Here is a 16,543-nt window from a genome sequence, read left to right on the forward strand (position 1 = left end):
ACATTTATCATTGAACAAGCATGGATGTTAACATGTATAAGAGTTAAAGGTACCCAGAATGTTTTCTTGATGTTGTGAGCCTTATATCTTTTTTTTAAGATGTGTTATATCTTAAAAAATAATAGGGGGCCTGGGTAGCTCAGTGAGTATTGACGCTGACTACCACCCCTGGAGTCAAGAGTTTGAATCCAGGGCGTACTGATTGACTCCAGCCAGGTCTCCTAAGCAACCAAATTGGCCCGGTTGCTAGGGAGGGTAGAGTCACATGGGGTAACTCTCGGTGGGGTGCAGGGTGAGTTGTGCGTAGAGTATTACACGCTCAACAAGCCACATGAAAAGATGCGCAGATTGACTGTCTCAGATGCGGAGGCAACTGATATTCATCCTCCGCCATCTGGATTGAGGCGAGTCACTATGCCACTATGAGGACTTAGAGTGTATTGGGCATTTCAAATTGGGGGAAAAGGGGAGAAAAAAGATGTGTTAAATAAGTTGTCCTCCTGAAAGGTTATTTTCACCCTTTCATCCGATAAACCATTCCCGAATAACACTATTCTATGTACACAATCATCACCAGGTGTAAACCAGGTTCTTAAATGCTCAAAAATGATTGTAGCTCATTAACAAAAAGGCAGTGTGATTCATTTAAAGCTTCTTTTCCTTAATTATGACACATTGGAGCAGGCGCATATGTCCTTGCATGACAGCAGTGTTTAATATGAATCCTAATTGAGGCAGAGCCCTTTTTAGCAGGGAAATTAGTTTGTTGTCTGACCTTTCTTTCACGGCTCCTGGAGGGAGGGCTTGCAGTGAAGGCTTATTGATTTTGTCTTGGGCTCAGCTGTACTCAATGAGACTGGATCGCAGGGTGCAAGCGCTTGGCTTCCTCCCCCGCATTCAATATTTAATAAACCTCTCACACTTTGTCAAGAAGTCCCTTCCATGAGCATCGGCCCTATCAGTGTGGCAAAATAAGCCGTGTTCATCAATATTATTACGGTTCAGTTGAACATTATAACCTGACACATTTGTTATGTTTCCATTTCAGCTTTTAATTATTTTGTATTGATTTTAATTTGCATGCAATGTTTTTGTTTTGTGGTATATGTTGAGTGCTCTCTGCCCTTTAGATCTGCAAGGTTGCTTAGATTTTTTTTTAAAGCGATTAAGATCAAAGGCATAGACACAGCTCATACTGTGTCGTAAGGGATTTCCCAACTGCTCTAGCCAGAATGAATGCAGTCTTATGCACAGGGACACTTATTGTGAAACATACAATTAGAATCGGTTCTGCTGCAATGACTCTGTAGTAGATCAAAACCCACACACACACACACACACACACCATCACCGCCCACCCAACCACACACTCTTACACATACCCTTTCACAGCATTAAGCTGCCAGTTAAAAATACACCAGTAGTTTTTGCCCTTCATCAAACACCTATATGTACAGTATGCCCTTACCAACACATATTCACACTTGTTTTTCGCCTTGTTTATATATTTTCCCCTATTTTATATATATATATATATATATATATATATATATAGATATAGATATAGATATAGATATCAAAAATCTTATTGTGAAAAGGTATAGCAAATATATTTTTGGATATGTACTCCATTCACGTGCTTAAATGAAATCCTTAATCTGTATCTTCTCTTCCATTTCTGCTGAATTTTGGAAAAGGTCAGTGTTATGAGGCTTAGCTTTTCAATGCTCCGTGTTTTTTAGTCTGAATATATTCCATAATTCTGTTTTCCTCCTTCACATTCTAATCCTATTTATAAAATCCAAAGTAAAAGGGTAATTTAGGGACGTTATTAGGCTATGTGTTAGCATGCACATTTATAAATGCAATTTCTTTATTTTTATAGAATTAGACATTAAAAGACCTTATAGTTTACTTGTGTAAGAACGTAGTCATTAATTCATTAATTTAATTTCAAATGAATAGTTATATAAATTCAAGTCATACAATCACTTTCACTATGCCTTTATGGTGATATGGTCTTTCAAGTTCTACCCAGTAATGTGTCTCTCTGTACCTTCAGGGCTTCAGTAAAGAAAAAAAAATCTTCATATATATATATATATATATATATATATATATATATATATATATATATATATATATATATACACATATGTTTAATGTTGTCTCACTTGTTTCTCACTTTCATTTCTGTTTTGTCTTGTAATTTTCACAGCAATTTTGAATGAATAACTTCATTCCTAATTTGTAAGTTGCTTTGGATAAAAGTTCCCACTAAATAATTATATGTTAATTTAATTCCTTTAGCTACCTAGAGATCAGGGAATATAAGAGAACCAAACGTATGCATGTATTTGTGCTGGCTGTATTAAACAGACATGATTTTATCAGGAAGTGGATGAAAGCATTTATTTTTACAGTTTTACTATCTTTTAAGTCAGTCTGACTCATGGAACTCAATATCACAGATAGATATTAATGTTAAGGCTCAGACAGTTTATGGCCATGTTTAGGGCTCTGTTTGGTCTGTGGCCTTTTCCATCCTGGTTTCTTTCACTGGAGGAGCTCCATTAGTGAAATGCTGCAAACATTCACCTCCAACCCACCATACCCTCCTCACTGACCCTCCTGTCAGCCCTGCTCTGCTCTCTTTTTTAATATGGACTTTTGTTTTGCTCTCAGATGAGGGTCATACTGTGAATCACAACTGCTTGGAAAAGTAGTTGTCTGTGTCTATTTCACCTTTAAGTAAATAAAAGGAAAGGAAAGAAAGGGGGAAAAAGTAAAAGTAATCCCAATTGCATAATGAGCAAAAGGTTTTCACTTTGAAACTGGAGCTTTTTATGTTTTCAAAAAGGCTTCTAAAATGTTACAAAAAGGCTCTTGTAATTTGCTTCAAAGATATTTGTCAGAAAATGAACACCGTTGTTTTTCAGAATGCTTTTTCTTTTTTCTTAACAATTCTTAAACAATATTAGCAATAAAAGTGTTTGTAATCAGAATTGTTTCACTAAAGGAGCTGTAAAGTGGGGACCATTTGGAAAAATAGGGAAATGTTCTGTGTGCCATTCCATTAAAGATTCCTTACAACACCTTAAATGTTGAGCCAGGTTAGCAGGGCTCTTCTGACACCTGTATAATTGTAACTATGTGCACTTTTTTCTTCATCATAAATTAAGATAATCAGAAACCAGCTTGTACACTCATGCAGTCATGTGATATCCTCATAGAATCACTGATGCTTGAACAGGAGATTTGAAAAATGTATCCCCTTGATGCTGCCACCTCTATCAAGAGAGATTATATACAGTAGATATAATCAAAGCCATCAAACAGTGAAGGACTATTTTTTCCACTTTTGTTCTCTCATCCCACTTCTTTGTTTGATTTGAAGAACGTGACAAATGATAGAGAGAATCTTGGAATTCCACAGTGACATAAGCTATAGAAGTGATGCCAGTGAAAGACAGGTAGCCAGGCAAAAAGAAGACTTGTGCTTATAGCAGTTAAACAGTATTTCCTGTGTCCATATCTTGAAAGATAAAGAGAGAGAGAGTTCTTTATTTTATGTTTTGTTACATTGCTTACATGAATTGCTAATTTAGGAATGTTAAATAGTATCACACCATCGATATTTAATGGAATATTCCGGGTTCAATACAATCAACAGAATTTGCAGAAAAAAACACAAAAAATTATTTCTACTCGTTTTCTTAAAAAAAAAAAAAAAAATCTAAGTTACAGTGAGGCACTTACAATGAACGTAAGTGGGGCCCAATTTTTGGAGGGTTTAAAGGCAAAAATGTGAAGCTTATAATTTTATAAAATCACTTCTTCTGTTAAAACTTGTGTATTATTTGAGCTGTAAAGTTGTTTAAATCATAATAATTTACATTCATTTTAGGGTTTGTTGTCATTACATAGTCATGGCAACAAGTTTGTAAAATTGGCTATAAATCTACATAGAAAATGTTAGTAAGCGATTTTATCACACGCATTTTGTTTATGTCTTGTAGTTATACTTTTGAAACAATGAGTATTTTAATGTTTATGGATTGGCCTCCATTCACTTCCATTGTAAGTGCCTCACTGTAACCCATATTTTTGCTTTTTTTAAAGAAAAGGATGGATGAGTAAAATTTTTTTTTTGTTGTTGTAATCAGTATTATGCCACAAATGCTGTTGATTGAGTTTAACTTCTATTGAACCCAGAATATTCCTTTAATACAATGTAGATTTTGTTTTTGTTTTGTATCTCTTATTCTAACCCTTAACAGAACCTACTGTTATGTCACAGTCATAAAACTCTAAGCTATGACACATTTTAAGATGAAGATGTCTTTAAAGCATGGCAGAGCCTAGTGTCATTGGTCCAGCATTAATTGGGCAGTTTTTAATGACTTGTTTCTATGGTTATTAAAGTTTAAGTTTTTGAATATAGTTTTTATTTCAAATCTGTCTTTACAATTTGGTTTAGTTTTAATTTGTTTTCATTCTATGACTTTTAGTTTTAAGTTTAGTTTTGCAGAATATTTAGTTTTTATTTTAGTTTTAGTTTGTTAGGGCTGCCAAAATGTATGTATGTATTATTAATGTGTTAACTGTTAAATGTATAGAGGTCTTACAGTATATATTTATATATGTTTAATGGAATTTAATTTCTCTTTAGTGTTATCGCAGTCTAGTAGTTTTTTATATTTAATAAATGTAGGTCATAAAGGTTATTATAATGGCCTACTGTGTATCAAAAGTAAAGCTAAATCAATTCTTCATGTCCATTTTTATTTTAATTAAGGTAGTTTCATGAAAATATATTTTAGTTTAGTTCCAGTTTTCCCAATTCTATGTTTTTATTTCATTTTAGTTTTTGTTATGATATTAACACTGCTGTCATATTTTAAGTGAATATTATACTGTACTTGTTCATGTTTCATTACTTTTGAGAATTAAACCTTATCTATGAGTTTGTGCTTAAATATGACTGGTAGCATCAATACTTTATTGAACTGATGGGTGGGCGAGTTTATACAGATGACAGATTTCAGCTGTTGGGTTTAACGTTATATTGCAATACTGTCACATACTAATCATTCTTAATCTTCTGTCTGATAATCTTCTGGAGCAGACAGTGATGTAACATGTTGTTGGCTGTATCTCAAACCCTCAATGAAATGCAAAAGTAACAAGTTATTTCACATCCATCTTCTGCAAAGTGGAAACCAATGAAATCCCATGTCTGTTCCTGCATCACAAGTTTATTTAAAACAATTAAAAAAAAAGGGTCCTGATGCAATATAAGTGTGTTTTTATAGTAAAGGAGGTCAGACAGGTACATGAACACACATAAAGTTTTCTAAATAAATGCCTGTAATAATACTCTAAGCATTATCAACAATCTTGCAGTTTAGAACAGCCTTATGAGTTGCACCAGATAATGTCTTGACAGTTAATGTGTGTCCTCTCCCTCAATAGGATCTCTGTCGCCAGCGCATGGCGGTGCAGACATCAGAGCGCGGAGAGCGATTAGATCAGGTGTTCCACCCCTCGCACACGTCACGCATTAACAGTGTGTCGTCACAGTTCAGTGATGGACCAATGCAGAGTCCCTCCACTCGCAGCAGCACATCTTCCTGGAGTGAAGAGCCTACACAAACCAACATGGACATCTCCACAGGACATATGATACTGGTAAACAGTCCTTCTCCTATCACAGTTCAATATATGCACACAATGCACTAAAACAGGAATGGGAGGTGTATTACAGTCTAAGTCTTACACTCACACTTGCCTTTCTCACTCTCCCTCTCTCTGTTTTCCTTCATCTCTTTCTCACATCAGTCACTTATTGCAGACTTTGTGTTTGTTTTTGCTCTGAAAAGGACTGGAGGGCCCCATGGGCTCTGGCTTTTCTGACACAATGGATCGTTTTAATTTTGTCCCAACTTTTGTTTTATTCATCTCAGCACAGCTTTGGCAGAAAAGACTGATATGTGCCTGGTAGCGTTGTGTTCATTTCCAAGCAGGGAATCTGTCATACATCCAACACTGGCGACAAAGACAGCCACTGAGTTGATTCATTTAGCGCAGTGTGTTTTCCTGTAATGGATGGCCATTTTTGATATTGTTGAAGTTTTTTTCAACAGTTAATAAAACCATGTGCATTGTTAGGCAGACATACATGTGCTTAGGTTTACACAATTACAAAGCCATTGTTCAAACATAAAAAATTAAAAAACATCTCAAGTTTTGAAGTGCTGTGGTGATGACTTAATTCATCGCCTGCCTTGATTGTGTTCCTTAGCCGTTTTAAACCAGCATCTTGGAGCATGTCATCTTTGTAGACACACAGCATGGAAAGTAAAACTTTTATTTTGTGAAACCGTGCATGCCATTTTGATTAGTGTAATAACGCTTTGTGCTACAGAATACCTCAGAATTACATACAACTAAGATCTCTATTCAGTGGCTGCATTACGAGCTAGTGCAGTGTGCTGTCAGAGGTTACTGCTTGCACACTATCGATTTCTCAATGGGTGCAATCATAGACGGGTTATGAAATAATAACTATTCCGATAGCATAATCTCTCAGTATGTCATGTTGGTGTAGGGCAGCTTTTTTCGTCCCTCCTCAAAGATAAGAGCAAAGCACAAGAAGATATTTCTATAGGCCGGCTTCATCTGCAGTGGAGCTGCATATGTGTTCTAATGGCCCCATGCTCTCCCATCATATTTTGATTGACAGTCATGATGCTTTCTTTCTTTTGTTTGTTTTTTCTGTGGTTTGATATATAGGCTACCGTATAGACTATTTGATTTCTGTCCGCTGGTACGTTGTAGTAATGACTGTTTAAACTTTTTCCCAGGCTTTACATAGGAGATTCATCACATAAAAATATAGTATATCTCTCTCTCTCTCTCTCTCTCTCTCTCTCTCTCTCTCTCTCTATCTATCTATCTCTCTCTCTCTCTATCTATCTATCTCTCTCTATCTATCTATCTATCACTCACTCTTTCTTTCTCTCTCTCTCTCTCTCTCTCTCTCTCTCTCATGTAGTGCTGGAAAATCTAAACCATTAAATGAATAGATTATATGTAAATGAAACTTTTTAAAGGAATATTCCGGGTTCAGTACAAGATAAGCTCAATAGACAGCATTTGTGTCATAATGTTGATTACCATAAAACTATTTTTTATAATGGCGCTCCTTTTCTTTAAAAAAATCTAAAAAGCATTGAGGCACTTATAATGGAAGTGAATGGGGCAATCCGTAAACGTTAAAATACTCACTGTTTTAAAAGTATAACCACATGATATGCGTGTAAACATGATTTCAGTGTGATGAAATCACTTACTAACATTTTCTATGTAAAGTTAAAGCCAACAACTTCGTTGTTGCCATGACAGTGTAATATCAACAAACCCTAAAACCCTAAAATTACTGTAAAAATTACTATTTAAAAACTACAGCTCAAATAGTACACAAGTTTTAACAGAAGAAATAATGTTAGTGCTTTTATAAAATTATAAGCTTCACATTTCTGTGTTTAAACCCTTAAAAAATTGACATGCACAGCCTTCAAGGGAGTATGCCAGTAGTCTCTGTTTTATTTTTGAAGCAAAACATTTAGTTAATTCAATTTATATCACTATAAACAGAGTGTTTATTTGTTTTCTTAGTGTATGTTAAGGATACATTTATGTTAATGTAGTCAACATATTTGTATAATGTCATGCTAATTAAATATGTAACTATTGGGTGATATCATTTAATTTAATAACATCATCCAATTATTATATATCTAACATATATAAATATCAAAAATAGCTTCAATGTAGTTAGCTTCTTTTTGTTCGAAACTAGTAGTGTATGTAGCTAACTACTTAAAAAAAAAAAAGAATAGCTTGACTGTAGTTTAATTACTTTTAGTTACAAGTAGCTTGAAGCTTGGGAAACTACAGTTTCAAAATGGATTCTCCACTTTGTGTTCCTTGAAACACTTTGGTCTAAGAGTTTAGTTTTAGCCTAGATATCTCATATTTTCATCAGATATAGCTGTTGCTGGAATGCGAGGAACCAATTCAGAACCTTGGACAGCTCCAAAGCTTACCACAGTTGCTCCACTGCAATGTGTGTTTATTACATGTAAGTGCAACATAGACAGGGTGAAAGATACAGGAGAGAAGAGTAGAGCAACAAATCTCCGATATTCTCAGTATGAGGTATGTGTCTCTGTGTGTGTGTGTGTGTGTGTGTGTGTGTGCACGCGCGGGTTTATGTTGTTCACGGGATTTTTTTTTAGGTTGCAACTGGTAATTACAAGTGTATTATGCCATAAATGTGGTTTATGAGGACATTTCTAGTGTCCCCATAATTCAAATCACTTAAAACATACTAAACTATGTTTTTTTGCAAATGTAAAAATGCAGTACGTTTTATTGTTAGGGTTAGGTTTAGGTGTAGGGTTGGGGGATAGAATCTATTGTTTGTACAGTATAAAGATCATTATGTCTATGGAGAGTCCTCACAATGATAGCTGCACCAACGTGTGCGCACACATGTGTGTGTGTGCCTGTGTGTTTGTGTGTGCATATGAAAACCAGTAATGACATGCTGTTTTTACTACTTATTTGATATTGTCTTGCCTGCTTAAAGAAGAGAAGTGATTTGTGTGAAAAGAAAGAAAAGAGACTGCTGTCTGTCAGAGAGAGAAGTACCTGAGGGATTAAATGGTTGGCTGGTTGCCAAATCCCTCTGTCTCTGATTAAATCGAGCATCATCTTGCTAATAGACATGGTATTAGAGAAGGCAAATAGACAGAGTTACTGTTACATATGCGCTCAGAAACACACACACACACACGCACACACACAGATGCTCCATCCCTGTAATATAAGAAATACAATCCGTGCAAGACAACTACAAACATACAAATTCTGCTTCACGCAGAAGATGATAGCTAATTTTTCTTAAATCTTTAAAATGTATATATGGTTTTATAACTTTTTATATATTGTTTGAATATTGTGTGACGTTATATGATATATATTTTTTTTAGTCTGTCTCTTTTAACCTTTTGTCAGGCTTTTAACCTTTTGCAGCTAGCAGAAGGTCAGATATATTCCATAAGAACAAATTGCCCTTATAATAACCATATATGGCCACTTACATTTGACAATCGGCCACTCACAGCACTCAGACAGAACTTGAGAAGTAAACTGATTGCAGGGCAATTTGTATCTCTTGTGATATGCGATGTGAAGGATGAGAACATTTTTAGTGCAGCTGCTTGTCTTGGTTTATGATGGTAAAAATGGCAGGTGTTTTGTGGTATGGTGCTTTGGTTATTATTATTCAGTTGCTTGATATCAGTGGACTAACTTAATATGTCAAGTCAAGTCAATTTAATTTGTATAGCTCTGTTCATAATACATAGTGTTTCAAAGCAGCTTTACAGAAAATCATGACCTAATGTCTTAAAGCCCTCAGTGAATAAGCCTAATGCAGTTGTGGCAAGGGAAAAACTCCAAGATGTTTTGGTATGCTTATTATGCTTAATGTCAGGGAGTTTTCAAACTTCTATGCAATTGCTAAGGAAAATTTTAGTAATATACAAAACATTTAGAAAGGATCTTTGTGTCCTAAAGGTTGAAGGACCAACAGACTTTCTTGGACTCTGGCCACATTTTTCTCCTCTTGGAGTTAATCTTATTACAGTGACATTTAATCAAAGTCTTTTCTCCTTCACTAAATAATGAATTCCATATGAACCATAATGATTTCTATTAAGCGACTTGTCACATGGTTCATCATCTCTTATGACATGGTCACACAATGCAGAACACAGACATTGCCATACTACTCACTGTTCAGAGAAGTGCAATTAGCTACAAAAAAAATTAATAATAATTAGATGAATAAATAAATACAGAATATATATATATATATATATATATATATATATATATATATATATATATATATATACAGAATACAGTATATACACCCACTTTATTAGGAACACATGTACACCTACGTATGTTTGCAATTATTTAATCATCCAATCATGTAGCAGCAGTTCTATGCATAAAATAATGCAGATACAGGTCAGGAGCTTCAGTTAATGTTCACATCAACCATCTGAATGAGGAATAATTTGATCTCAGTGATTTCGACTGTGGCATGATTGTTGATGCCAGATGGGCTGGTTTGAGTATTTCTGTAATTTCTGTATATATGTGTGTGTGTGTGTGTGTGTGTGTGTGTGTGTGTGTGTGTGTTATTTCTGTCATGTTATATGAATTATAAATAAAATAAAACATTTTTTAAAGGGGGACTTTTTGCCAGGCAAGAATGTTTCAGTGTGTGTCAAAGCCCTGTGAGATTAAGGATTGCTTTCTCTTTAAGGGCCAAGTGGATTCTTGACATTAGGTAATGATTGCATATTTGTTTGCACACAATAAACTCATGAACACACATAAACATGCCCAGAAACACATACACACAAATAAAAGGTAAACCCCCTCAGGTGGGTTAACAATTGGAGGCCAGAAATAAGCAGCCAAAAAACAAGACACCAACCGCCAAACAATACTTACACTCTTACGATCTGGAAAGACCCTCAGTCTGTCTGTCTCTCTGTCTCTCTCTCTCTCTCTCTCTCTCTCTCTCTCTCTCTCTCTCTCTCTTTACCCTCCTTTGTCTCTGTTGAATTCAATTTGGGCTTCTTGGGAAGGCAGCTTAAGCACAGACAATCATATCAGCATTTGTGCAAGCAGTGAAAAGGAGTGATTGAAGCAGGCTGAAGAGGCACTGGCATGCCCAGGCCATTCAGGAGTCTTAATTGCATGTGTGATTGTCAGGACAAACCCCTTTCTTCCAACCCCCTTTCTCTGCCTTCTCTACCTCTCTCTCTCTTTCCCTCCCTGTCTCTCGCTCCTCTTTTGTGGTGCGTGTTTAGGATTACTGTCTACGATTCCCGTGCGAAGCAGGTTTGAGCTCTTGTCTGTCTAAAGGTGGATAGGTGAGGGATTGTATTGTTGGAAAGAAAGAGAGCACAGAAAGCTATAGGTTGGCCTATTGGTAAAGCTGGATTATAGTAGACGAATGGAAACTTGCTATGGAGCATCTTTACTCTGCGGATTTAGGGAGGGAAGGAGACTTAATACAAAAACGTTTACATGGAAAAGCAAATAGCACATGAAACACATTAGCACAAAACCATGGTTCATGCTCTTGTTGACATTGCATAAACAGATCAAATATAACCCTTTATATAAATGTAAACGCTTTATACATGCTTGACACCTTGGGTTGGAATGCTTATATTTCTTTCTTGGTTGACACGCTGACATTAAGTTCACTGAGTTATGCATATTATCTCATAATAGTATCTTATCAGTAGGACCTAGCAAGCAACTTTTCAAGCTCCTGCTCTGTGTTTCTCTTTCCCATGTGTCTCATGCAGTCATACATGGAGGATCACCTGCAGAAAAGAGACCGTTTGGATAAGGAGTGGGAGGCTCTCTGTAGTTACCAGGCTGAGCCAGCAGCATGCGCAGTGGGTCAGGAGGAACAAAACGTCCAGCGCAACCGCCCACAGGGTGTCCTTGTGTGTGAGTGTTTCACAAATTATATCAGTCATCAAGTGAATTTATATTTGTTTTTTATATTTGTTATTTTGTCTTGTGCACTATGCCTTAAGTCTGGTGTAAAACTGTTAGTACAGCCTGTCACAGGCTTATGCATTCTGCTTTGTGCAATAAAAAAATAATTGCCATTAATAAAATGTAAACTTGTCTTTCCCTTATTTAAGTTGAGTTTTTTATTTGTATAGTTTATATTTTATTGAATAAAGTAATGCATTTTCTATTTAAAAGAGTATTTTACTTAATTAATCAAGTCACAGTCATTGTCTGTCTCTGTATACTTTAGATGATCACTCCAGAGTCATTCTGAAGCCGGAGAATAACCAGTCCAGATCTGATTACATTAACGCCAGTCCCATTGTGAGTAGCCAAACTCAATTTAAACATGTTTTACATATCGTGCCCAATCATGGAAATAAAACATACATACAACAAAAGTGTAAGCGATAATAAATAAGTGAATGTTTCAGTCCATTGCAGAATACCTTAGGTGCTTGAAGATAATCCATAATGGACTGAAACATTTGTTTATTTCTTTTTCCCTTTTTGTGCACATATTCAATTTTTGTTTATGCGCTTTATACATAGCGCAATATACTATGTATATTGTATTTTTTCAGTAAAACGTTCTTCTCATTGGAGCCTCATTTTCTTTTATTTTCTTTTTTTTGTCTGTTGCACAGATTCAACAAAAATGTTTGGTTTCATCTAACTTTACATTACATAACAATTAAGATTTAAACAGTACACCACAGCAACTTAAACAACTTGGGAAATCACATTATTAACCGAAATTAGGCTATTATTGGCAAGCACATTTACTGAACCAAGATCAGCTCAATAAATGACAATTTTATATGTTTTACAATAAAGCTAAGAACTGTCAACAATATGATGGCACAAAAATGAACAATTCATACAAAAGACAATTAGAAACATTGACAACACTTTCCAGAAGTAGCATTTTGAATTGCTAGTGTTAAACAAGCCCTTAAAGCGGAGTCATATGACAATCCCCACTCCTGATTATATGAAATTAAATAACTAAAGTAAACCAAAGATGACAATCCAGAAGGATGGTTTTTATTTTAAAACCGGTTCAGTTATACCTTTCTTATAGTGCTTTCAGCAACATATGACATTAGCACTTTTATTATGAAGGAAGAAACAACTTCCTCTGAAGCATGCTACTGATTTGGCAGCTATCCGCGACAAACCACTCCCTTTTCTGGCTATTTTGCTGCAAGCTGCCGATTTTATCCCAAGACCTTACTTGTTTTTTTGTTTTTTTTCATATTCAGTGCAAAACATCTGCCAATTCCATTGTAGTTTGATTCTCAAATATATGACTCATGTTAGTTATTTATAGTGAATCTAAAACTCTTGTACATCAGAATGGTTACTCAGTTAACCTTATACTGATGCACAAGTTATGAATGTCCAACTCGAAATGAAATAAGTTGAAGTCTCACTAGCTTGAAGTATGGAACTGTAATTGTCAGGAGTGCAGGAAGGAGGACCCAAATGCAGACATGAAATAGTGAGTTTTAGAAGATTTTCATTAAATTAAAAATAAAACAGAACAAAAACTCACAACAGAGGAAAAACAGGAAAATAAACAAAGATAGAAACACTGGCTGAGGCAGAACAGTACTAAAATACACAATAGAACAAGGTTCCTCACAAAACTATGCAACACAGGACAGAGCACACGAGGGAACTATAAAGAGGGAGAAATCAAGAGGTAAACGAGGAAGGCAGGTGAAACACATTAACAAATAACTAGAGATAACAAGGCAACCGAGAGGGTGGGGTTATCACTGAAGTCAGACACGAATGCACAAGGAAATGAGAAAAACACAAACCCAAGTGCATTCACACAGCACGAGACAAAACACTAGTGCCTGGACTCAGCCACAGAGTGAAGTGGCTGAATCCAGAAACAATACACAAAACAGACAAAGAACACGTACATGTTAGGGATCTGCCACAAAGGGGAAAATACTAAGGGCAGAATCCTGACAGTTACTGTGTTTATTTAGTGTGAGACTTCAGGAAGTGCAGTGACTGACTGCTTGTTCATACGACAATGTGTAGTTAAAGATGCATAAACATGAGTTTTGATGTAATCTATGGAATTTTCTAAAATAATGAATGAAATATGTTTCACATTTCTAGCTTGTTTTTATTTTTTATTTAAAATATAGTTAGTATCAGTTATTGGATTGCCTCTAAAAAGTATGCAAACATGCCTTATACAGTGTTAAATGGCTGCTAAGGGCAGTAAATGCAATACGAATTGCATACATTTCTTCCAAATAATTATTTCTCAAAAGTACTGAAAGAACCATAAAGAGGAATCAGAACTGGAATCGTTAAGAGGAATTTCAATCAGAACCAGAATTTTTCAATTCCTAACGATCCCCATCCCTACTGTGAACAAATTTAGTTACTCATTCCATATTTATTTATGCAACACAAATGATTGATGCATGTCAATAACCTGGAATATGCTTCCCTTGTCTCGTTCCAAACGCAAATATTTTCTTTCTTTTGTGGTACACAAAAGTTACTTCCCTATTAAAATCATTGTTATATTTAAGGTTTGGGTGAGGGTTTAGACTTTATGGTTTGGTTTGGTCTAGGAAAGATTTTTAATAACATTGTTTGTTGGTTCGTTTATTTTTCTCAATGGGAGTAAAAGTCGATTTCGTCATTTAAAACTATAAGCGTATTACTATTAACTCTTTCCCCGCCAGCGTTTTTAAAAAAAGTTGCCAGCCACCGCCAGGGTTTTTGACGATTTTCGCTAAACTTTAATGGCCTGCAGAATATTTTCTTCCATGAATATATGAAGATGCTATATATCAAAATAAAGAGCTGAGCCTCTGCTTTTAGGCAAAAAAAAGATTTTATTTTATCTTCATTTGTTCTTTTTTTATTGCCACTTGAACAGAGGTAGGTTTTGTCAAAAACAACATTTCGGACAAAAAGCTGAGAAAAAGGCATTTTTATCAAACAAGTGCTTTAGTATTAGTATGGTGTTCCACTTCACGTTTGAGACGATCGCAGTCTGTTTCTGTGATCAAAGAGTTCTGTACTCTTTCAAAACATGCGCGCGGGTCTTCCTTACCGTATACCACCTAAAACACGGATACCCGGAAAATTCCGTGTTTGGCGGGGAAAGAGTTAACATGGGCCTTTTCAGCACACAGTATTTATATCTATTTTTGCCACTTGCTTGGACTTTGCCAGGTCCATGTCCTTTTCTTTTTGGGATTAGTAGTGGTTTGCTGTTATATTTTATGCATTGCTCATACAAAAATTTTTTTTCTTCTTCTCTTCTCTTCTCTTCTCTTCTCTTCTCTTCTCTTCTCTTCTCTTCTCTTCTCTTCTCTTCTCTTCTCTTCTCTTCTTCTCTGCTCTGTGGATCAACAGTGGCGGTTGACTGTCCCAGACTGTTAAATATGCTCTTTCATGTATATGTAGAAGCACAGACACTGAATTAAATAATTACAAAGTGACACAAAGAGCATTTACTAGTAAAAGTTGGTTTAAATAGTTCATTTCAGTTATAATCATTTCAATAATAATAATTAAAAAAAAATCACTATGGCAGACATATTTGGTTAAAGAAAGCCACACTGTGGACAGACACTCATCTACCAATGGAAGTTTATTATGTATATGATATTGGAAACAAAACACACAAAAGCATTAAAAAGAAAACTACAACATGATCATTGAGTCTTACAGTGGCACTATGGCATTTCTTTTATGTATGTTGAGACAGCTATGTGAAGTCATCACCATCACAGACACAATACAAGACTTGCAATTTCTGTTTTTGCCTCTTAATCAGTACATACACCGAATGTTAATCAATATGATACCTGTGTAAGAAACATCACACTGAGAAAGTCAAACTGAGTAATTTTTACATGCTGTTATTTTTGGACTCGTCAAAAGAGGAAACAAAAGACAGAAGCGAGTCAGCCCTCCCTCCCCGAGGGTTTCGTGCTGCAGTCGGGGTTGGGTGCACTGATCCGCTGGTGCGGAGACAAATGCATGGAGGCGCAGTAATTAAAGCGCAGCAGGGATTTGGCAATGTGCGTTTCAACAACTTTGATAATTATGTCTGTCAGTGTTTGTAGCTTCTTTCTCATTAGCTGCAAGAAAGCAAAATGGCCTCAAAGTAAATCATTTGTGATATTTTTTCTTAGCCTTCTCACACCTACACACTCACCTCCAGTTTTGGTCACTATGTTATGTTTTCTCTTTCCATGTCCCCCTCTTTTCACACATAAACCCACACACACACAAACAAAACAAGGATACGAGTGGTACAATGCCTTTCAGATGTTGTGATATCTTTCACTTAAATAAACATGCATTTAGTAATTTTGTAAAATTAGGTTTACTTTTTGAAGGGATATCATGTATCATGTTAAAGAGTGGAATAAAATCTTTTAGTCCATTTATTTTGACTTCTAGGAATTTTTCCCTTTTAAGGCATTCCTGGATGCTGATCTTAGCTTAAAGTAACATAATCTCTGTGAAATGACAAATATTTTATAATAACTATAATAACTCCATTTATAAAGTGTGGGTAGTCAAAAAGCAGTTTTATATAGATTGCCTGCATTAGCCGCCTTATGTAAAGTATATATAATTGTTCAACCCTTAAATTGCTCTTGCCATCAATTAAGGTTGTGCAACGCAATTAAATCCATTTTATGCCATGCTAATGCGTGTCATTCACTGTAACCATGGGGTTTGTATCTGTCTCCCTCATTCAGTGGTGTTTCATCTTTTGTGAAGCTATAGACAAATTAGTGCAGCCGTACTGAACCGTGCAATTACTTTAGCAAAAGTTTTAAAGGCTTTTGTGATC

General features: G+C 35.5%; 1 protein-coding gene across 2 annotated transcripts in view; it reads left to right on the top strand.

Moving 5' to 3' along the window:
• The window catches only part of LOC127653148 (receptor-type tyrosine-protein phosphatase N2-like), a 266,087-nt gene that overhangs the window by 232,675 nt on the left and 16,869 nt on the right, over positions 1-16,543 (top strand). For both annotated transcript variants that reach the window (XM_052139704.1, XM_052139714.1), the window contains 3 exons: positions 5,476-5,691; positions 11,469-11,616; positions 11,936-12,009. In XM_052139704.1, coding sequence (XP_051995664.1) covers positions 5,476-5,691; positions 11,469-11,616; positions 11,936-12,009 — 438 coding nt within the window. The remainder of the gene's footprint in view (positions 1-5,475; positions 5,692-11,468; positions 11,617-11,935; positions 12,010-16,543) is intronic.

This window comes from Xyrauchen texanus, chromosome 2 (genome assembly GCF_025860055.1).
Source record: "Xyrauchen texanus isolate HMW12.3.18 chromosome 2, RBS_HiC_50CHRs, whole genome shotgun sequence".
Taxonomy (NCBI): domain Eukaryota; kingdom Metazoa; phylum Chordata; class Actinopteri; order Cypriniformes; family Catostomidae; genus Xyrauchen; species Xyrauchen texanus.